Source organism: Notolepis coatsorum (genome assembly GCF_963971535.1).
Source record: "Notolepis coatsorum genome assembly, chromosome: 1".
NCBI lineage: Eukaryota > Metazoa > Chordata > Actinopteri > Aulopiformes > Paralepididae > Notolepis > Notolepis coatsorum.
Genome location: NC_140165.1, coordinates 10,665,490 through 10,688,814, shown reverse-complemented (window position 1 = coordinate 10,688,814; position 23,325 = coordinate 10,665,490). Strand labels below are relative to the sequence as shown.

General features: G+C 43.5%; 1 protein-coding gene across 1 annotated transcript; it reads right to left on the bottom strand.

The window, feature by feature from the left end:
• Nucleotides 1–6,346: 6,346 nt before the first annotated feature.
• On the bottom strand, nucleotides 6,347–22,320 carry LOC311225428 (uncharacterized protein; the record flags this gene model as incomplete). Its single annotated transcript, XM_084310706.1, has 5 exons — nucleotides 22,190–22,320; nucleotides 12,784–12,861; nucleotides 12,573–12,680; nucleotides 8,463–8,573; nucleotides 6,347–6,507 (listed from the first exon to the last, which is right to left on the bottom strand). Exons 2-5 carry the CDS (start codon nucleotides 12,812–12,814, stop codon nucleotides 6,347–6,349), a joined length of 411 nt encoding a protein of 136 aa, XP_084166832.1. The 5' UTR covers nucleotides 12,815–12,861; nucleotides 22,190–22,320.
• Between the last annotated feature and the right edge of the window lie 1,005 nt (nucleotides 22,321–23,325).

Here is a 23,325-nt window from a genome sequence, read left to right as displayed (position 1 = left end):
TACAGGGCGGTAGTCGTTGAGGCAAGCGGGCGTAGATCTAACTAACATGACTCCCCAATAAATACCAGTTCCATTAGTGAGGAAATGGGGGGGGGGGCGGGGGCGTATATTGATGAGGCTTGACAGCAGAGGTCCAAAGATAACTTCACTTTAATTGGCAATTCGTTTCTTTATATCGCTTCCAGGTTCCAACTGTGTTGACAAAATGCAATCCTGGTGTGGTTAGCTACGGCACATTAGAATGCTCAAACACGCTCTCTCTCTCTCTTCTTCTTCTTCTTGTATATTTCCGGCGGACTACGCGTCTAGGCGTGTTACCGCCCTCCACAGGACAGTGGGAGCACTATAGATTTCCAGCCCTCCCTATATTCTGTTATACAGCCCCGCGGCGAGCAGGAACCTCTCTCTCTCTCTCTCTCTCTACGTTCAATGATTTAAAGTGGCCACACGTTACAATATAAATACTAACTGGATAGTTGATAATAAACATTTAATTTCATTATCTGAAATATTATAAAATCATTAAGTCTGCTATAAGCCATTATCCCTTTGTGTGTGATTAGTATTGTCTCACAGTAGTGTATAAAGTGTGTGTGTTTTAGCTAAAGTGGATAGAAAACACAGTACTGTGCAAAAGTCTTAGGTACCCAAGAGTTTTTATATAAATGGTCTTACAGTAGATTATTTCATTTTTAATTAAAAAAAATTAAGTATTTGTGTGTCAGTAGACTACTCTTAGTAATTTTTTTTGAAACTTTTAATTTAATTATTTTTTAAAGCATCTGTATGCATCAAAGGGTTAAATCAAGCATTTTTAAGTGCTTTAGAGGAAATGTCAAAATATCACGATATATATCGTGTATCGTGATATAGCAAAAGAATATCGCGATATCCTTTAAAGGCCATATCGCCCAGCCCTAGTTGGTCTGATGAAAAAAAAACAGCTTCAATTAAAGTAACGCGCCGCATTTTTGGCAGTAGCGGCGTTAAGATTGGAAGAGTAATCTGTTAGATTAATCGTTAGTGAAAAAAGTAACGCCGTTATTCCCATCACTGCATATCACATTGTAACTGGTATTGGAAAGCTCAATACCCATAATAATGTCAAAATTAGCAAAGAGTCTACCCAAAATTCCTGAACTCCTCTAAGGTCACTTTCACACCTAAACTCTTTGGACTGCTTTAATTTAACCCTGGTTCGTTTCCTAATGCGGTTGGTTTTGGGTGGTGTGAAAGCTCATTCGAATTCTGGGCCCTCATTTATCAACAATGCGTAGAAACAGGGAACAAAATTTACTATTTGGTTTACCAGCCAAGGTGGCTGGTAGATTAAAAAAATGACCAGCCAAGCAGATTTTTTACCAGCCAAAAATTTGAAATAGCTTTTTAGTATATCTCCATGTGTTATTATTATTACTATATACAGGGCTCTACGCTAACCTTTTTCCCAGGGAGCACATGTGCTCTTAAATAAAATAAAAATTAGGAGCACACAAAGAAATTTAGGAGCTCAGTGAAAATGTTTCAAGTAACAGAGTTGATTAACAAACTATTTATTACATGCATATTATACTGTGCGTGCGTGTGCATACTAAGGGTCAACATCTGTGCAATAGCACATACCACCAAAATCACACATTGGCCCATGCCTACTAGACGCAAAGGATATCGGTTGTCAAGCTGCTTTTGTATGTTGTACTGTTGTCACAATACCAACATTTTGACTTTGATACAGATAGGAAAGGTAATGGAATATATTATTAGATGACAGAACATGGAAAATTATTTATACAATTATTTAATTAATTATAATTTAAAGGCTATTGAATAATAGTTCATCAATAGTAATTAATACAATTATTCTGTTACAGCTACTGAGCTATATACTATAGCTACTGTCCATCAATATCTTCCTTTTGAATTAAATAGGTTCAGGAGAGATGTAGAGAGAGGGAGAGAGAGCGAGACACACACACAGATAGACTGAGAGAGACAGAGATTCTCAGCCCCTCCTTCCCTCACTATGCCTCTGAGTGAGCGTCCCCAGTGATTAGAGTTAGCAGTCGTTTATAGCGTTAGCAGGTTAGCTTAGTTAGAGTACTCAGTTAGCAGATAACATTACAGTAATTATTGTTTTTTTTAGCGGGACGTGGGTATACAGCACAGGACTGGCGAGGATGCAAAGCATGTTGGAACCGCTGCTCCCAGAGTTGGTAGAAGCAGACTCGAGCTGAGTTGTTACAGAGCTGATCCACGCTGCTCCGTCTCTATTATGAAATGACAATTGCGCAGTTGTTGACACGCCCACTACGCAAGACAATTTACTCGCACACTGTGCTCCTAAATGATTTGTTTGGTTCTCACAAATCAATTTTTAAATGAATGAAATGCTCACACTGTATAGCCCTGATATAATACTCTAATATGCTCATATGGCTCCCAATTATTTTACACGCCAGAGTGGCGGAGTAGCCTCTGTAATTTACCAGCCAAAGAGGAAATCTACACGCCATTGGCGTTTGGCGGGGGCTTATTTTGTTCCCCGTGTAGAAAGTGTTCTATTTCCATTCCTACGCACGGAATTTAGAATGTGTGTACACACAGAAAAATCGGGATTTATCAAACATGCGTACACAGGTTCTACGCACACTCCGTGTTGATAAATACCATTTGTTCTATGCTCCGCTAGGGCTGGGCGATAAAACGATAACGATAATTATCGCGATAAATTATTTCCTCGAAATAAACATGAAACGTGGTCGCAAAGTTTCGATATATCGATTTTCCAAGCTTGTATATCAGCACACGTACTAACAACCAATCAGGAATAGAGCTACGTTACGTGATGACGCGCTTACGCACCACAGCTCCAGATGGGCTACTGTTTTGGTTTCGATTTCCGAGGAGATTAGTTTAGCAACTTTAGTTAGGAAATGCATGAAAATTCCAGTGAAGGAGACCCGCGGTGCACCTCTGGGTAGGAAACAAGGCTGGCTAGGATCATTAGCTTGCACGCCGCTATTTTATAGTTTACGTGCGGAGTGGGTGTGTGGCGTGAATTCTGAGGGTAACGGTTAGAGTAGTGTGGGGTATGCGGTGGACGTCGTTGCAATGTATTGGGGCGGAACGGAGTATTTTAGGGTGATAGTTAGTACATTGTCGTGGGATACACCGCTTGCTCTGGCTAACTGTGTTAGTTCCATTCTTATAATGCATAATGATCCAGTGGCGGTATGTTGCCCCCTGGTGGAATATAATAATCTATGCACTGGACCCTGGGCGGTTACTGCGTTAGAAGAAGGTGCGCGGACTGATGACGACATCAACTCGAGACGAAACATTCAGTTGTTTTGGCGGTCGGAAATCACCCATAATCACAAGAAACATTCAGACAGTACAGTTGGATCTAACTAAATGGATTTATATGGACACATTCATGGAGAATTCAAGCCGGGACCACAAAGCTCGACACGCGACGGCTCTCCAACTCGTCTCGTAGTGACGTCTTCGTTCTACCGCAGCAAAAAAAGTGAGTCTATCTATTAATAGCCCGCCGGGCATAAGGAGTTAATTAAACTTGACAGAAATGATTATTTCATGTATATCGACGATAATTATCGATATCGAGTGATATGAAAATAATTTTATCGCAATAACGTTTTTGGCCATATCGCCCAGCCCTACGCTCCGCGCTTGTGCACGATTTTAAGTATTTGCATATAGAACCGCCCATAATTAACCATATACGGTAATGAAACACCCCCATGAAATGTGGAAAAGTGGACTAAACCGAGCGAACGCGTAGGAGAAATACGCTGACAGACGTGTACACGGTGATGTCGGATATGATATCTATTAACTTAAAGACCATTGCTGCCTGGGCAGCGCAAACACTAATAAAGACCATTAACCACTGTTTGGCGTTGGTGTCATTAATAATAACCATGCTGGAATATGAATGCCCTTTTTCGTTTCGTTCTTTTAAAGTTCGATTACCCAGGGATTAAAGTTCTCCTTCAATTTGATTCCAAATCGCGACGGATTTTCCATCAATTTTCTACCTGCATGGTTTAATATGATTTGTAGAGGCATACAATCTATTTTGATGTCGGTATTAGGTATAGCCTATATAAATTATATATGCATAGCCTACATTATGCAACAGTAATTTGCGCATAACGCAGCATGGCACAGACATGTCACACGGAGCCCCGTGAAGCATGCATACCGTAAACTAACTTGATCGTTAATATAACTGTTGTCCTTGTATCTTTACGCTTATGAAAACATTTAATAATATTTATAGGCTATATGCCCTCGTTTGGCCATAATAGCCTATTCTCAAATGGCCAAATCTCCTCGCTGACGGACCCATGTATAGCCTATATCATATTCCTATATGTCTCCAAGGAATCGTCGGGCTCGGGGGAAGAAAGGGAACCCCTGCTATAGCCTATCCTTTATAATGTTATATGCTATTTTATTTACAGTAGTCTATTTATGATTTGTTTCCATAGCCGGTCTCAGTTATGCTGTGGCTGAGATGGGTCGGGATTAATGAAGCCGATAGGAGACTGCTTCTCGGCTATACGAATTAAAGCCACAATTGAAAATAATGTACTTCCTTCTTGACAATAGCCTATACTATAACAATAATACGAGAGTACAAGAACAATGAATCTCACTGCCATGTTACACTACCGTCGCTATTTTACAATTAACTATAATGAATTACGGGTCATACAGAACACGCCAGTGTTGAAACTAATGCACGGAAGCTTATTTCCGCGTTGTAGTCTTCATATTCTACCGCTGGGCGCCAGGTATGCATGCTCTGAGCTGTGCGTAGATATATACGCACAAAGTCAAGCACACGTTCAAGTCCCACACTTTGCTTAGAAATGATCGTACGTGCGGTTAGGTGGCGTAGCGGAGATTGCGTTCGTCACCAACCCCGGAGACGCTAGGATTCGCCTGTTAGAATCCAGCTCACAGCTCCGGGGTTGTCACCAGCTTGGCTGGCCGTTCACACTAATACAATTGGCAGTATTAGAGGGTGGGAGAAGCTGGCGGGGTGGGTCCGGGTCGTTGTAAACAGCGACTCCTACAGTTCGGTCGGGGCGCCTGCTAAGCGCGGATAGGACTTGAGTGGGATAGTGTGATCCTTCCACACGCTACGCCCTCTCAATGAGAATCCGCGCTGCCAGGTGAAAAGAAGCGGTTGATTGGCTGGACGTGTGTCGGAGGAAGCACGTGATAGCCTCCACTCTCCCAGACCGACTGTGGGGGGTAAGTGCGCAGCGACCAGGAAGGGGACTGGGAATTGGCATAACGACTAACATTGGGATGGGAGAAAATCGGAGGAAAATGGAGGGGGAAAAAGATCAATAAAAAAAAATAAAAAAAATGATCGTACGCACGGGTTACGCACATATCTGTGCGTACGCACCATTGATAAATGAGGGCCCTGGTGTGGACCAAACAAGGACCAAAGGCAGGAAAAGATCAGAAAACTCTAATGTTGCCAGATTATATTGATGAACCATTGTATCCCCTTCATACATTATGTTTAATCATTCCTGCTCATCCTGTCAGTTTGAAGTTTGAATCCCCTTTTTCACAGCATAAAGTTGGCAGGTATGGGATTATGTCCAATAAAAGGCTGCCCTGCATGATCAAATGGCTTTGTTTAGAAGGTTTGGTTGACAAAGTGCAGTGTAAAAGCTAACCGAACCAAATGAAAAATGCAACCATGTTGCAACTTCTTCCCCCCTGAATCGAAAGTGTTTCGAAGCCCTTTCCAACCTTTATAAAAAGTGATCATGGTATAGTGACCAAAGAATGGTGGAAATACCATGATATTACCATCTGTATAATGATTCAAATTGGATGCCACCATGCCATGGTAGCATTAAGTACAAAAGTGGTACCAGGGCGATACATGACTTTTACCCTGACCAGTAACATAGTAAAACTGAAAATACCATCAAACTACCATGATCCTTTTTTGTGTGGATAACGAATTAATTATCAAGTCAGATGCAGCTCTGTCGCCAAAATGGCCAAGAAGTCCTGCATCCACTAGTCAAGCCTAAGTAACATATGGTGATGTGATATTTTGTTCATCCACTAGTCAAACCTAAGAAAGATCTGGTGATATGAGATTTTGTTCCTCTACTAGTCAAACATAAAAAATATATGGTGATATGAGATTTTGTTCCTCTACTAGTCAAACCTAAGAAAGATATGGTGATATGAGATTTTGTTTCTCTACTAGTCAAACCTAAGAAAGATCTGGTGATAATGATATGAGATTTTGTTCATATAGCCCAACCCTAACTGAATGTCAACTGAAGCATAATACTACCTCAGGGAGCATATGGTGTTGGCTAGGACCGGCTATGTGGTCATCTTTCTTGTCTGCAGCCGGTGAAACAGCTCTGACATGTTCGTTGGGGTCGTCACTGAGGTCATTCTTTCCCTGGGACATCTTCAGTGGACACAGCTCTGTAAAGTCCATACAGACAAAATCATAATTTAAAGCAGATGAAAATGTTCATTTAGGTTAGGCTGTATGGTTATAGCAATTGTACACTACAAATGTAGTAATGTAATTTCATAAAGTCTGTAAACAAAGTTTTCAAAGTTTCTCTGCTATCTTTCTGTCTTTTGCTCGTCTTTTCCACATGCTTGTTTTGATTCTGTAGGTGGGGGGGGGGGGGGGGGGGCATTTTCATCTTTACTTTCCTGATATGTTTCTACATTCTGGTCATTTCAGTTTGCCGTCTCTCCTCTTCCATTTCTAGGGATTCCTAGAATACATTTGTATGCTCCTCCTCACATCTTTGTAACAAACTACTGCTTTCTAGCGCTGCCTCATTAGAGCTGCTTGTCTGTCTGCATGTTTTGTTTTCAGTATTTTATTGACTAATATGTAAAAAGTTAGTCTGGAGCCCTGTATTGACTAATAGGCATCTTCATCTTTGCTTTGTTGGCAGTGTATTTGTCTAATTTTACGTCATTTTAGTATCCTCCTGACCTGATCTAACGTGACCCTGAAGTGTAAGCAGAGTCAGTCAGAAAACATCCGCTTTTGGCATTAGCTTGCTGCTCCCCTGGCTACAAAACATTGATGTTAGCCAGCCATCTAATATTACAACTAATGTTAGCTAAATACCTAATTATACCGTACCAAGCATTAGCCCAACGTGCGCTGCATTACACTGAAGGGTAGTGTAAGATGTCTGGTAGTGAGACAGGACTGGCCATAATATAGAGGGTGTACTGGAGGGGCAAGACCACCCGCATTTCATTGTATACCTGTATGCCGTGACAATTAAAACTCTTGACTTGACTTGACTGGTAGTCGTGTTATTCCACAAGTATAACTACGCGAGTCCTCTGCATTTGTTGGGAGTATATTTATTTCGTTAGCTCTGTAGCTCCAACACACAGGTCTCTTATCTTCGCTCCTCGTCTACTACTGACTTGACTTGACTACTGCGGTCAAGCCAGCCGTCTTTCACTTTTGCGTGGTCAAACCAGCCGCCCCTGTAATTTCGAGTGCGCGATTAGTTACAGGTTTACGGTAATGCAATAAAACAAACCTGGGAAGCTGTTGTAATTACCGAAGTGACTTTCGAATACAGTCTCACAAGTTGATCTTACATAAATACTTGAATTATTCCCGGTAATGAACTGAATGAACATCGAATCAATAGGACGTTTCATGTGTGCAGTATTATTGAACATCGAATCAATAGGACGCTTCGTGTGTGCAGTATTATTGAACATCGAATCAATAGGACGTTTCGTATGTGCAGTATTATTGAACATCGAATCAATAGGACGTTTCGTGTGTGCAGTATTATTGAACATCGAATCAATAGGACGTTTCGTGTGTGCAGTATTATATTCAACCACTAAAGCTACAGGAAATCCCACAGAGGAACACTTCCGGTGAGGATTTCAAAGTAAAGGATGGCATGTGGTTCATTTCTATTATTTGCGATTGAGAAACAGGGTAATTTATGAGAATAATGTTAGGACTTATTGCTTCATAAACTTGTTGCACAAATACTATGAACTACTTTTACTGTGTACTTTTTGAGAATGGCAAAATTCCCTCCAGAGAAGGAGCATTTGATGTTGGATAAAAAACATTTCTTCCATAAGTAGTTTATGACACTGCCATGTTTGTACTTAATACTTCTTAAGACTACTTGCAAAAATAATATGAACTACTTTTACTGTGTACTTTGAGTAATTTGATTTTCAATGTCCTCTCCATAGAACAAGAATGAGCATTTGAAAATACCACACTTTGTTATGGTAAAACAAATAGATTGAGGCTTCATGGAAAGAAAGAGGAGGGAAAGCTGTGGACACAGAGACATAACGATGCTGCAACAGAGGATGGACAACAAGAGAAAAGAAAGACAAGGAAAAGAAAAGTAACATACTGGTCTCCTGGTCTGTGGGCTCCTCCTTCAGCCCAGTGGACATATCCGTGGGTGGGTCTAGCGTGTCCTGAACCTCCTCTATTTTAATCATCAGTAGGTCACTGGGTGGATCTGGGACAGAGGGAGACAGAAAAGGTATTTACAGTGGCATGAAAAAGTATTTGCCCACTCTCTGTTTTCTTCTGTAATTACAGATTTGTTTTTATTTTTAATCTTTATACAAAATCTAAAACAGGATGTAATTGAGTCCTGAGCCTCTTCTTTCATGATTGATAGGAAGTTGGAGGTAGATCTGGGGCAGAGGGAGACAGCAACTAAGGAAATACTCCAGTATTTACAGTATTATGACAAATTATTATATTTATATACTGAACTTTATTTAAAATCAAACATACTTCCTTTTCCTCCATTCAAGTCAAGTCAAGAGTTCTAATTGTCACGGCATACAGGTATACAATGAAATGCGGGTGGTCTTCTTGCCCGCAACGATGTGCAATACAGTGGTACATATAATAGAATCAAAATGAAAAAACAACATTGTGCAGTAAACAGGTAACAGGTAACATGGAGTGACATCTCGGTATCTGTACATAGTTATTTACAGAGCATATGGGACATGCTAGTTAGCTTTGGTAGTGCAATACACTGTTCCTGTTATTCTAATTTAAAGTGTCCTTTCCTTTGGCCATAAGTGTGTGCGACATGAGTGTGTGCCCGCTCATGTTAAAGTGTTAAGTGACTGCTCGTGTGTGAGCGTGCACAGTGTGCGTGTCGTGTGTGTGTTCATGTGTGCTTGTGTGTGGATAGTTCAATGTTCTGAGCACTCAATGTTCATTGTTCATGGCTCTGATGGCCTGGGGGAAGAAGCTGAGCCTAAGCCGCTCTGTCCTAGTAGCTGGGGTTCGCAGGCGTCTGCCTGACCTCAGCAGCTGAAACAGGCTGTTATTGGGGTGGTGAGGGTCTTTCATTATCCTGCAGGCTCTGGATTTGCACCTCTTGTTGTATAGAACCTGCAGGGGGGGTAGTGCAATACCCGTGGTACGCTCGGCTGAGCGCACCACTCTCTGTAGGGCCTTCTTGTCCTGTGCCGTGCTGTTTCCATACCAGGCAGTGATGTTTCCGGTCAGGATGCTCTCTACAGCTCCTGAGTAGAAGGACTGGAGTATCTTCCCCGATACTCTGAACTTCCTTAACTGTCTCAGGTGGTAGAGGCGCTGTTTCGCCTTCTTTACTACTGTGTCTATGTGTGTTGACCATGTCAGGTCCTCTGAGATGTGGACCCCCAGGTACTTAAAGCTGCTCACCCTGTCCACGGTAGCCCCGTTAATCATCAGTGGTGTGTGCGTCTCCTGCTGTCCTCTCCTATAATCCACGATCAGCTCCTTGGTTTTACCAATGTTCAGGAGCAGGCTGTTGTCCTGTTCCAGTACCTCAACCTCCTCCCGGTAGGCCTTCTCGTCGTTGTCCGAGATCAGCCCCACCACCACGTGTCGTCTGCGAACTTCACTATGGAGTTGGAGCTGAACTTGGCCACACAGTCGTGTGTGTAGAGTGAGTACAGCAGGGGGCTCAGAACACAGCCCTGGGGGGACCCGATGCTCAGGGTGATGGTGTTGGAGGTCTGACCCCCCACCCTGACCGCCTGGGGTCTTTCGCTCAGAAAGTCCAGTACCCAGGCGCTCAGGGCGGAGCTCAGACCTAGCTCGATCAGCTTGTCCACCAGTCTGGTGGGGACTATGGTGTTGAACGCTGAGCTGTAGTCAATGAACAACAGTCTCACATAGCCCCCCTTCTGACGGTCAAGGTGCGAGAGGGTGCTGTGCAGTACCTGGGAGACCGCGTCGTCTGTGGACCTGTTTGTCCTGTATGCAAATTGCATAGGGTCCATATCACTGGGGAGGGAGGCACAAATGTGGTCCTTGACCAGCCTCTCGAAACATTTCATGACCACAGAGGTGAGTGCCACCGGTCTGTAGTCATTTGGACATGTTGGGGAGGGTTTCTTCGGTACAGGGATGATGGTAGACATCTTGAAGCAGGCAGGGACCACTGACTCCGCCAGGGATTGATTAAATATGGCGGTGAACACTGGGGCCAGCTGGTTGGCACAGGACTTGAGTATGCGTCCTGTTATGCCATCTGGGCCAGCAGCCTTCCCGGTGTTCACCTGCATAAATGCTCTTCTCACACTGTGTTCCGACAACGAGAGAGCGTCCCCGCCCCCCCGCGGTTGCCCCCCCCCCCTCCACAACAGCCGGCGCGCCAGTGACGTCACTAGCCGGAGAGCCGGCAGCGCCACTGTCTACACCAAACCGAGCGTAGAAGATGTTGAGCTTGTCCGCGAGGGAGGCGTCGTCGCTCCCCATTGAGGGGGCGCTGACTTTATAGTCAGTTATTGTCTTCAGTCCCTGCCATAATCCTCTTGTGTCGTTTTGTGCCATTTGTGTCTCCAGTTTGTCAGCATATGTCCTCTTAGCAAGTTTGACAGCCTTGCGTAGAGTATAGACTGAAGCCTTATACTCCTCCATGTTCCCTGACTCTCTACCCAGGTTGTAGGCGGTGGTACGAGAGTTCAGAGCTGCTCTAATAGTGCTATCCACCCACGGTTTCTGGTTTGGGAAAATCTGCACCGTTTTTCTGGGGACAATACCATCGGCTATTGTTGTAATGTAGCTCACCACTGTGTCTGCGAGCTCGCTGACGTCACTGGCGCTTCCTTTGAACATATCCCAATCCGTGTCTGTAAACACGTCCTGGAGCGTGGCCTCTGATTCGTCGGTCCACGTCTTTGTCTCACGTGACACGACAGCGTCACGTGATCTCTGTTGATATGCCGGAAATAGCAAGATGGAGTCGTGGTCGCTCGAGCTTGTGGACCCCGTTAATGGCGGAGCGGCTATTGCCTTGTAGCCGGCTCTGAACGGGGAATAACAGTGGTCGAGTGTGTTTTTCCCTCTGGTGGAGCAAGCGATGTGCTGAAAAAAGGACGGCATCACTTTCTTCAGGTTGGCCTGGTTGAAATCGCCGGCCACTACCATCGCTGCGTCTGGATGTTTGATCTGGTGTCTGTTGAGATAGTCGTGTAGTTCTCCCAGCGCTTTGCCCGTATTCGCGTGTGGGGGTATATATACGGCGGTCATGACGACCGCGGTGAACTCCCTCGGGAGGTGGAACGGACGACACAGGATAGAAAGATGTTCCATGTCCGGAGAACAGGAGTTTGAGAGAACCTGCACCCCCTCGGGATTAACCCAGGAATTGTTCGTGAGGAGGCAGACTCTGCCGCCGATGGTCTTTCCGAGGGAGATACGCTTTTGTCCGGAGTCGCCGACGTGAGCCATGTCTCCGTGAGACACATGATGTTGATGTCTCTCATCTCCCGTTGGAACCGGACCCTCGCCCTCAGGTCATCCATCCTACCCTCCAACGAACGGGCATTCGCCAGAAAGATGGATGGAATTGCTGGGCGGTAAGCAGCTCTTTTTAGTCTCAGTCTGATACCTCCACGTCTCCCTCTGTGTCTCCTCCTGCCGTAGCCTTTGTTCTTTTCCTTGCCGCCATTCTCCCGTCTGATTTCTGCTGGCCATTCTAGGTCAAAAGTGTCTCCAAACTCCTCTTTGAGCCCGGGGTTCAGGTCCATAAGTGTCTGACGGTCGTATGACGTACCCGCCAGTGTTGCTTTAAATAAAAAAGTAGAAAAAACAAACATAATAGCTAAAAGTGTGTACATCGTTGCGGAGCTAAAACCAGAGGCGTCTGACCAGGGTCGCGTCCTCAGTAGCTATCCATTACATTAATTTAAGTTAAACAAGACCACTGACCCCTTTAGCTTTAGGCTTAATAATACATCACAGTTGGGATCCCTTCTATCAGCTTAGTTCTCCTGGTTGCTATTCAATCCAGCAGGGGAACCAGGACAAAGGTGTTCCATTTATAAAAGAGATACCAGAATAAAGTGCTCCAAAGAGTTAGGCTGAATGTGAACAAGAGTTTGATCAAATTAAAGAATGAGAGGAGAGAAAGCAATGGCGACAAATACTGAGACATACAAACATGCTGGAGCAGAGGAAGGAGAAGACTAAATCCAGATAAGAGAAAGAAACAACATACTGATATCCTGGTGGTCTGTGGGCTCCTCCATCTCAAAGGAAGTATCCTTGGGTGGCTCTAGCATGTCATTATCTTCTTTTTTAACAATCAGTAGGTCTCTGGGTGGATCTGGGACAGAGGGAAACACAACTCAACATACTAGTCTTTATTTACTTCTGGGTCTGGAGGGTAAACTAAAGTATCTTCAGTAGGAAGTCTTGTTCTGACTTACAGAGGTCCTGTTGGTCTGATTCCTCCTTCATTCTAGTAGGTGTGCTCTTGGACGTCTTCTACTGGAACTGGAATTTTGCTACAAGGATAAATGCAGATGGTCACAGAGAGCCCTGTAGATCCAAGTAACAATAACAAACTCAGCAAGACCGACGGCTTCTCAGTTACAGTGGGTGACAATATTGTCACAAGGAAAGATGAAATTACATACCTGGGTTCCATCCTAGAGGCAAATCTTTCCTGTGACAAAATGGCATCCAATGTAATAAAAAAAGTCAACCAAAGAACTAGATTCTTGTACCGGATCTCCTCTCTGGTAAACAAGAATACCCTGAAGACTGGCAGGAGCACTCATTCAAGGGTACTACAACTATGCTTGCACTTCATGGTACCAAAGCACCTCAAAAGTGCCAAAAACAAAATTACAAACATCCCAAAACAAACTGGTCAGACTACTGCTTGACCTTACTCCTAGAACCCACCTCACCCCTGCCCACTTTGACAACCTAGGATGGCTTAGAGTAGACGACAGAGTACAGCAACTTGCAATGGGCCCTATTCCCCGTACCTGGTTCAACTAAGTCGATCAAAAGTCCCATTATCCAGATTCAATTAACCCGATGTTTGAATCCAGGATTTCCCTGTTCGAGGGAACGCTGATTCAGTCTCGTTAATTCGAACCAGACTTGATACTCAGGATAAGTGCGCGCGGCCGCCTCAGCTGAAAAGACAGCAGGTGTCGATCGCAGAAATCCTGATTTTCTAACGGCATTGATTGATTGATTTAAAACTTTATTAACAGATTGCAGAATGGGTACAATACAGTACGGCTCAATAGCTTCGCCGACAAATTAAATGCATAATCTATAGGCTAATTTTAAATCCCTCATTACCCCAATCAATCACATTATATTTCTTTAAACGTGCCTGCTGGCAGTAGGCTTAATGGAATGAATAATCAAATGAGATCTTGTTAGCGAAAATAATTAGTTCAACTCTTTCAGAATAAGGATAAAAACAAGCCCAAATAGTATATCTAATTGATACAAATTATATTATGAGGATATCTGTACTGTATGTGCTTAGGTATTATGTACTATATAAACCCAAAGAGAGGCTTGGAGGGAGGCTACAGTTTCACTATTAATCAGGTTTTAATCTGTTTCGGACCTAATCCATACATGCATTGAATTGATTACCCTTTGGTTTATACCAGTGACACCTCATGTTCATCATCAGATAACAGTGCTTAAAAAGATAAATGCATTTTCTCAAATTCATTCATCAAAAACGTCAAAGGCTCATTCAATTTATCAAGTCACGTCACCAAATCCATCAAACAACGCATCTCCTCATACATTTTAATCCCAGTTACAATATCACAATAACGTGTGACACTGTCACAGTGACAGTGATACAATTAAACACTCCACAGATTCAGATTCCTCATAATTCATATCCACAATCCGCGCATAGACGCTTCATATGCTTGAATGAAACACAATCCGGGCGTTCCGTTTAATAAGCAAATACACAGCGAAGAATATTAAACTAATCAGAGCCAAACGCCCGATAGGTTTCATTCATTAAAAATATCCCTGCGGGATTCACATTTGCAATGATCCGTTTAGTCCGTTATTAAAATAACTGTGTCTCGAGCACCGTATCCGTATAAATATGACATGCATTATATAGGACAAAGTAAATTCATAGGCTGAATATGATTTATTATCAGCATTTTAGGTAGACCTATTATTTTACATTTCAAACGAAGCACAAAAACATAATTCAGAATGGTATAATGGGACTAGACTGAGAAATATTTCAGGAAGCGAGCTGGGATTTCTTTCTTTTTTTTCCTAGCCGCATTTCTCGGAGACGCTCTCTGATTGGCCACTGACTGACGCTCTCTGATTGGCCACTGACATGTTTGCCCAATCGCGTGACGAGCTGTGTCTTTGCCCATTTCCGCTTCGAACAGCCTGCAAACTACCTGGCGTTCTATCGCCATGCTCTAAGACAAACTCTAACCTTAACCAACTTCGAAAGAGTGCCTAAGTCTAACCATCGAAATAACTTGCCGTCACGCTCTAAGACAAACTCTAACCTTAACCTACTTCGAAAGAGTGCCTAAGTCTAACCAGTGTAGAAACAGGCGTCGGCCAATCAGAGAGCGTTGAGAAATGCGGCTAGGAAAAAAAATAACGCAGGTTATCCAGCTAACTGAACTTAACCCTGCTCCGGAGCAGGTTCAAACTTTCTGATCTGTTACCATGGCGATTTAGACAATCCGACATCAGGGAACGGAAATGTCTGGCTTAAGTCAAGCTATGCTGAAAATTATCCAGATAACTCAGTTAGCCAGGTACGGGGAATAGGGCCCTGGTCTACAAGATACACTACAGTGGGTCAGCAACCTTTTTGACATGGAGTGCCTGTTTGAAATATAGTTGTAACTAGTGTGCCTCAACAATATTCCATGCATCGTAAAAAAAATTCTCATAATCAGGTATTTTTAATGATAATTTTTACATTATTACATCATTATTGTTATTGTTATTATTAACAATATTATTATGATGGTTGTATCAACCCTAAATCTGAGTTGGGGGGGGGGAATGCAATGCAGACAAACAGCTGCATACAGTGCGACCATTTCACTCACATTTGCCCATTCATTTTTGGACACATCACACACCATCGGTGTGTGTACTGTACGTGTGGTGTCATAGCTCCACCTACAGGCCTAATGGAGACCACCAGGATGTGAATGTGAGGTATATCGTGTAAATACGTTTTGATTGATTACTACACTGTAAAAAAATAAATAATAATAAGTTACCAGAACTTAAAAATATTGAGTTCAGTTACTGTGCATTAAGGTTTTCAATCCATAATAAGTTAACAGAAAAATAAGTACACAACCACATTATTTCAACCTAATAAAACTATGTTTATTATTGTCATTGTTTTAAGAACACAAGTTGACTTGGTAATACTCACACATTTTTAGCTAAAAAAATGGCTTTTAACATGTGCAATGTTCAATGAAATAGAAAAATAAATAATAAAATTTGTTGATTAATCCCACTGGTCACAATGGTGACCATAATAATGTTTTTGTTATAAGGCTCTGCAAATGTTACTGAATGATGTAGCAATGTATTTCCAGCTAAATTGAAATAATAAACAAATAAAGGGTCTCAATTAAATATGTGGTAGTATTAAGAACCTGTGGGAGGATTTCAACAAGATAAATGCGACAACAGTGCAAAATATTTCACTATAATATTTCAAAGCAAAATGCTGCCCCCTGTGCCTATGAAAATGCCCCCACGTGCCTATGCAGGCACGCGTGCCTAGGGTTGCCTACCCCTGCACTACACCATTAAGGTACCCATGTACATGTCAAAATAATTCCCAAAGGTCAGTGAATACCACAACCACAACACCAGAGGGAGCTCCACAAATCATGTCAAACCCAGATTCGGCTCAAACAAGGGACTAAACACATTTCGCAATTATGCCACATCAATGTTGAATGCCCTACCCACAGCTGTAAAGGAATGTGAATCACTACCCACTTTCAAAACCACTCTCAAAGAGCACACGGGAGACTGCAATTCGAAACTAGCCCCTGTAAATGTCCAAACCCAACCCCCTCCAATGTACAGTTCCCCCCCCCACCCCACCTAACCACCTCCAATGTACCGTTTCTTCCCCCTCAAAAGAATACTCTCTTTTTTAGACTATTTTTGTATAACAAACAGTACTGTATTTGTAGATCTGGTATGTCATAAATGTATAGATGTAGCAGTTACTGACTGTCTATGTCATGTATGTCATATATGTTATGCTGAAGCTGAATTGAAAATGGGGGACCCTGATGAAAGTCTCTCTGGTCTGCATCCCCTTAACAATTGTGTGTATTGAGCTGTACTATATTGTACCCATTCTGCAATCTGTTAAATAAAATTTTAACATAATGTAGAATGCATACTTTTACATTTGATACTTAAGTACATTCAATATCAAATACTATTTTATCTGGGTATTCATACTTGTACTTAAGTAAAGGAACTGTGTACTTCTTCCACCACTGTATACGTAATAATCAAAATAATGTCCATGTGACATTTACAAATACAAAGAATCTTGTGCAACTATTATTATGAATTCCTTAAATATCCATAACTGGTTAATCCCAGGCTGTAAATTAGGGTGAGCAGTGAGCACTGACCTAGAAACTAGGGTTTGATCATGTTAAGTGAGAAAGGGAGGTGGTTGGGGTTGTCCCAGATGTTTACCTGAATAAGGCCCATGATCTAAACCCACACTACACTCTGATACACTCATCATCACAGATCACTTTCAAAACTGAAACGGACATTTTCAATTAACCTCGTAAATTTGTCAGATATCTTATATGATGACCGACGGTCTTTGTTGTTGTCAATTTACACACACAGTGCAATAATGTTAGACTTACCATCGTGGCCCACAGTGTTATAATAACTGGGCTCTGGTCTGGAACGTTACCCAAGTAGCTCCAATGTACAGCCCTCACCCAACCCACCCAACCCCACCCCACCCAACCAACCTCCTCCAATGTACAGTTTCTACGCCAAATGATACTCCTTTTCTGGACACTTTTGTATCACAAACAGTACTGTATTTGCAAATCTGATATGTCATAAATGTATAGATGTAGCAGTACTGTCTATCTGTATGTCATGTATGTCATATATGTTATGATGAATTGAAAATGGGGGACCCTGATGTAAACAAGACGAAAGTCTTTCTCTGGTCTGCATCCCCTTAACAATTGTATGTATTGAGCTGTACTGTACCCATTCTGCAATCTGTTAATAAACTTTTCAATCAATCAATCAATCAATCAGCTCTAACATGAGTCTAGAAAGCAGCTGGTTGACTGCGAGCGACTCATCATAGTTTACAGAACCATACCGGGCATCTTATTGTTGTTATTATTCACTGTTCAAAGTCCACAAGGACGCAACGCTGCTCTAGCTGTTGGATAGATCATTGAATGGTAGACAACTGTGAAATAACGTCACCTCAAAGCATATCCCTGTTGATAAGTGGTGTAAGAATAATGTCCAAAAAGACCTTCTGGTGATTTAACAAACCTGCTTTGTGTTTCTTCATCTCACGTTAACTTCAGACATCAGAACATTCAAGGTGGTGACCAAACTCTACTCTAGTTCATACTGCTCCTTAGTCCATTCAAATACTTCACATATCTTCAGCAGCTGCAGTTAGTCCGTTCTTTACACGATCTCTACATTCTAATATGTTCAGTATTAGAGGTTAGCATTATAGCACATTAGCAGCTACAGCGAGGTGAAGCTACACAAAGAGCCGTGACGTGTTTCCGCTGGGGCGGGACTTCCTCAAGACGGTCGAGAAGCATGCAGCTGCAGAGCCGCAGAGCGGCGCTCTCAGGTCCTCAGGACCACTCAGCAGCGCCACCCACCCAATGGCTGAATTGGAGTATTGCACTGTGCGGGCACAGCTGTGAGATCCGCGCGAGGCCAGAGGATGTACATACTGTTACTGTATGAGTAAATTGACTATACTTTTGCTCACACAATATCTTGAATGAATGCGTTTATTTATTTCGAACATAAATTGAAAATAAATAATAATAAAAAACAAGTAATAAACAGATTAAAAAACAAACAAGCAGGATGAAGTGTAAAGTATGTATTCCTACCCCCTTGATTGATTGATTGATTGATTGATTGATTGATTTATTGATTGATTGATTGATTGATTGATTGATTGAAAACTTTATTAGCAGATTGCAGAATGGGTACAAATACAGTACGGCTCAATACACACAATTGTTAAGGGGACGCAGACCAGAGAAAGACTTTCGTCTTGTTTACATCAGGGTCCCCATTTTCAATTCATCATATGACATACATGACATACAGATAGACAGTATTCAGTATACCTTCACACTCTATTATCTTATGCAACTCATATTCACTCCACAAACTGAAATATACATACTGTGCTGAAGGGTCTGCAATTAGGTAAAATTAGACCTAAGATAATCCCCCTTTAAGTGCACCAACCTGTTTAACACTTTGGTTGCCTTGGGTTAAATTCATGATATACCATAGATTGCCAGCTCTATTTGTCTATGGAGAAGTACCCCTTCTTTGCAGGGCTATAACTTTTTAAATTCTATTGCTACATTGCCATTATTAGGGCCCATTCAAAGTCCTATATGTATTGTTCATTGTGTAGCAACGTTAAACTTTTTCATTCACATATTCATAGTAAAGTATGGTCTAATGTATAAGTATGTTTTCATCTCTTTCTGCAGCTTGGTGACTTTAATATTCATGTGTGCTGCCCATCCAAGCCTATGGTGTCTGATTTCATGGAATTGATCGACTCATTCGAACTCACTTTACTTACTACCACCGCCACCCACAAACTAGGCCATACGCTTGATTTAGTCTTAACCCATGATTTATCAGTGTCAAATATGAATATTGATGAAAATGCATGCTCCTCTGATCACTATGCCGTAATGTTCACCTCCTCTCTCTCTCTCCCCCCAGCCAAATCCCCCTCCCCGGGGCGTCTCTCCCGCAGCATTAACCCCTTAACAACCAGTAAGTTTTCCTCCGCCTTCCTAGCTGCCCCTAACATCTGTACTATTGAAGCCTCTCCCTCCCACCTTAACATAGATGAACTCACATCCCTGTTTAATTCCACCTGCCTCTCCATTCTGGACTCAGTAGCCCCCCTTAGACTAAAAAAACAAACAAAGTCTAAGGGCCAGCCGTGGCTAAATGACACCACCAGAGCCCAGAGGAGAGAGTACAGGAGAGCAGAGCGTAAGTGGAAAAATGATAGACTCCATGTCTCTCTCGAGATGCTTAGAGACACTCGCATCAGTTATCAGTTAGCAGTTAAAGCAGCGAGAGCCGCATACTTCTCAGACCTCATCCGTAACTCTCAAAACCCCAGGACCCTATTTGCCACCATTAACTCTTTCATTAGCCCCCCCCCTAGAACTAGCCTGGATGTGTCTCCAACCAAATGTGAGGAATTCTTAAAATTCTTCATAAACAAAGTTGAGGTAATCAGAAACAACATCACACCACCTACACGTAGCTTAGATGTCTCGCCGCCCTGTTCATCCACCCTGGCCTGTTTTCAACCCATCACCCTCTCTACTCTCACAGATATAGTCTCAGCCATGAAACCAACCACCTCCCCCCTTGACATAGTTCCCTCTGTTCTTCTCAAAGAAGTATTTCCCACAACTGGCCCCAGCATCCTCTCTATCATAAACACCTCCCTAGTCACTGGTACAGTTCCAACCTGCTTCAAACATGCAGTGGTCCAGCCCCTTCTGAAAAAACCCAACCTAGACTCCACCCAGCTCAATAATTACAGGCCAATCTCCAAGCTCCCATTTCTATCAAAGGTCCTTGAAAAGGCTATCCTCTCTCAGCTGTCTCCCTACCTGCACTTGAATAACATCCTGGACACATTTCAGTCAGGTTTCAAAGCCAACCACAGCACAGAATCTGCCCTGCTTAAGGTCACCAATGACCTGCTCCTCACTACCGACAACCGGGACATGAGGTGTTGTGATAGACTTCAGGGCTCCCTAGACCGGCAAGTGGGGGGCAAATGCGCGCAACGACCAGGAAGGGGAGGGGGGAATTGGCATAACGACTAAATTGGGATGGGAGAAAATACAGAAAAAAACAGGACGAGAAAAAGTAGATCAAAAGAAAAATGCAATCACCACCAATGAATAGATGTTGGGTTTCATACCAAAACCTTTAGGCTATTCATTTTTTAGGTGAAAAATACTTTCTCCACACCAAAACATAATGTGCAGAGTTTCCCAAATGTTTCTTAGGGTCACAGTAGTCCTTCCTCATCTCCTCATCGTTAGTCCACTGCTGCCCCTCCTCCAGCTCCTGCAGGGCAACAAGCTACGATGAAGCAGCTGTCTGAGACAACCCACATCAACATACATCAGGGGTGTATGGAGTTTGGAGGTTAAAACTGTGGTTCTCAAACTCTTTTGGGTCAACGCCCCCCCCCATCTGACATCCATGTTCCATAACCCCCCCTATCTGACGTCCATGTTCCACAACACCCCCCTATCTGACGTCCATGTTCCATAACCCCCCCCTATCTGACTCCACGGAGGTCACCTGAGTGCCTCCCAGTATGATGGGAGGGGGCAGGGCTGCTTTCTTCCTGAAATCCACTACCATCTCCACTGTCTTTTGAGCATTGAGCTCCAGGTTGTTGCAGCTGCACCAGCTCTGCAGCCTCTCGATCTCCCTCCTATAGGCCGACTCGTCCCCCCTGGAGATGAGACCCACCAGGGTGGTGTCGTCAGCGAATTTCAGGAGTTTGACCGAGGGGTGCAGAGAGGCACAGCTGTTTGTGTACAGGGAGAACAGTAGTGGGGATAGAACGCAGCCCTGCGAGGAACCGGTGCTGGTGGACCTAGAGCTGGAAATGCTCTTCCCCAGCCTCACCCGCTGAGACCTGTTGGACAGGAAGTCGGTAATCCACCTGCGAGTGGAGGCCGGCACCTGCAGCAGGGATAGCTGGTGCTCCAGGATGGGTGGAAGGATGGTGTTGAAGGCCGAGCTGAAGTCCACATACAGGATCCTGACATAGTTGCCCGCGTAGTCCAGATGTTCCAGCGTGTAGTGCAGAGCCATGTTCACAGCATCCTCTGTGGATCTGTTGGCTCTGTACGCGAACTGCAGCGGGTCCAGCACAGGATCTGTGATGAGCTTCAGGTGGGCCAGGACAAAGCGCTCCAGGACCTTCATGACCACAGAGGTCAGGGCGACGTCCATGTTCCACAACACCCCCCTATCTGACGTCCATGTTCCATAACCCCCCCCTATCTGACGTCCATGTTCCATAACCCCCCCCTATCTGACGTCCATGTTCCATAACACCCCCCTATCTGACGTCCATGTTCCACAACACCCCCCTATCTGACGTCCATGTTCTATAACACCCCCCCTATCTGACGTCCATGTTCCACAACACCCCCCTATCTGACGTCCATGTTCCATAACACCCCCCTAGCTGACGTCCATGTTCCATAACACCCCCCTATCTGACGTCCATGTTCCATAACACCCACCTATCTGACGTCCATGTTCCATAACACCCCCCCATCTGACGTCCATGTTCCATAACACCCCCCTATCTGATGTCCATGTTCCATAACACCCCCCTATCTGACGTACATGTTCCATAACACCCCCCTATCTGATGTCCATGTTCCATAACACCCCCCTATCTGACGTCCATGTTCACAGAATGTAGAGCTATTATTTTAAAATGTAGACCACTTATTTTAACTTATTTACCTTTAAGAGTAGTGGGTGGTGGGAGAGTTGTGTTGCTGTGAGGACCTCTTGTGTCTGCTGCTCTCTGCTGGTGGAGAGGTCACTGAGACCTACCCTCCTCCATGCCGTGACCTCTTGTGAGGGACAGCTCCTCCCTACTGCTGCATCGAACGTGTTCATAACCCTGAGGGAAACAACAGCAACACATAATGGACCTGGTTCATAACCCTGAGGGGAACAACACCAACACACAATGCACCTGGTACATTACAATAAGATATCACACACATTTAGAGATATACACATCTGCCATAAAACCTCAATTAGCAGCCCAGGCTTTTATTTGCTTCAATCATTAAACACAACCGGCTTATATTTGGGACAGGCGTCTATATGGAACCGGCCTTTGCACGGAATGTTTATGGTTCTCTTTCTTCCAGGATGGCTGCCTGTAACATAGCAACCTTTATTTTGTGCATGAGACAAGGGGCTTTACTATGTGCAAAACAATGGTTGTTATGTGTTGATTTATGAGAAATATAAACAAAAACAATTCGAAGTCCTGCATTCCATATTGGATCTTGAAAATGATTCACAGTAGAAAAGCAATATTGTGGCAGAGAGGGGGATGAGAAGGAAGCTGGCTGCTATCCTGGAGAATCCCTCCCACCATGAGCTAGTCAAGATGAGAAGCACGTTCAGTCACAGACTCATACCCCCCTGACACTCAACTAACCGCCTCGGCCAGTCCTTCATACCAGCGGCCATCAGGCTCCACAACAGGCACGTGCACACATAGAGGCCAATATTCCATTGCAGTTTGCACGGCCTCCTCAGCGTGCCTCTCCGCGGACCTATATATTTTATGCATAGCGTGGGTGGTGATGATGATGATGATAGAAACCGCTGTGGCGCATACAGTTGAATGCTGGTATTACACATCGAGGGACACGAAGAAGTCAAGTCCGATGGGATTTGGGAATCTCAAATACAAATCGGGATTGGAATAAAAAATGCATTTATATCAAACAATACAGATATACAGGACTTATTGGGGTCTGTAGGGTAAGCACTTATTCCCTCCCCCCTGAACATTTATGGAGATGTATGGGCCTTTTAAGTCAGTGATAAAAGTGTCTTTCAAGGATAAGTGAGCT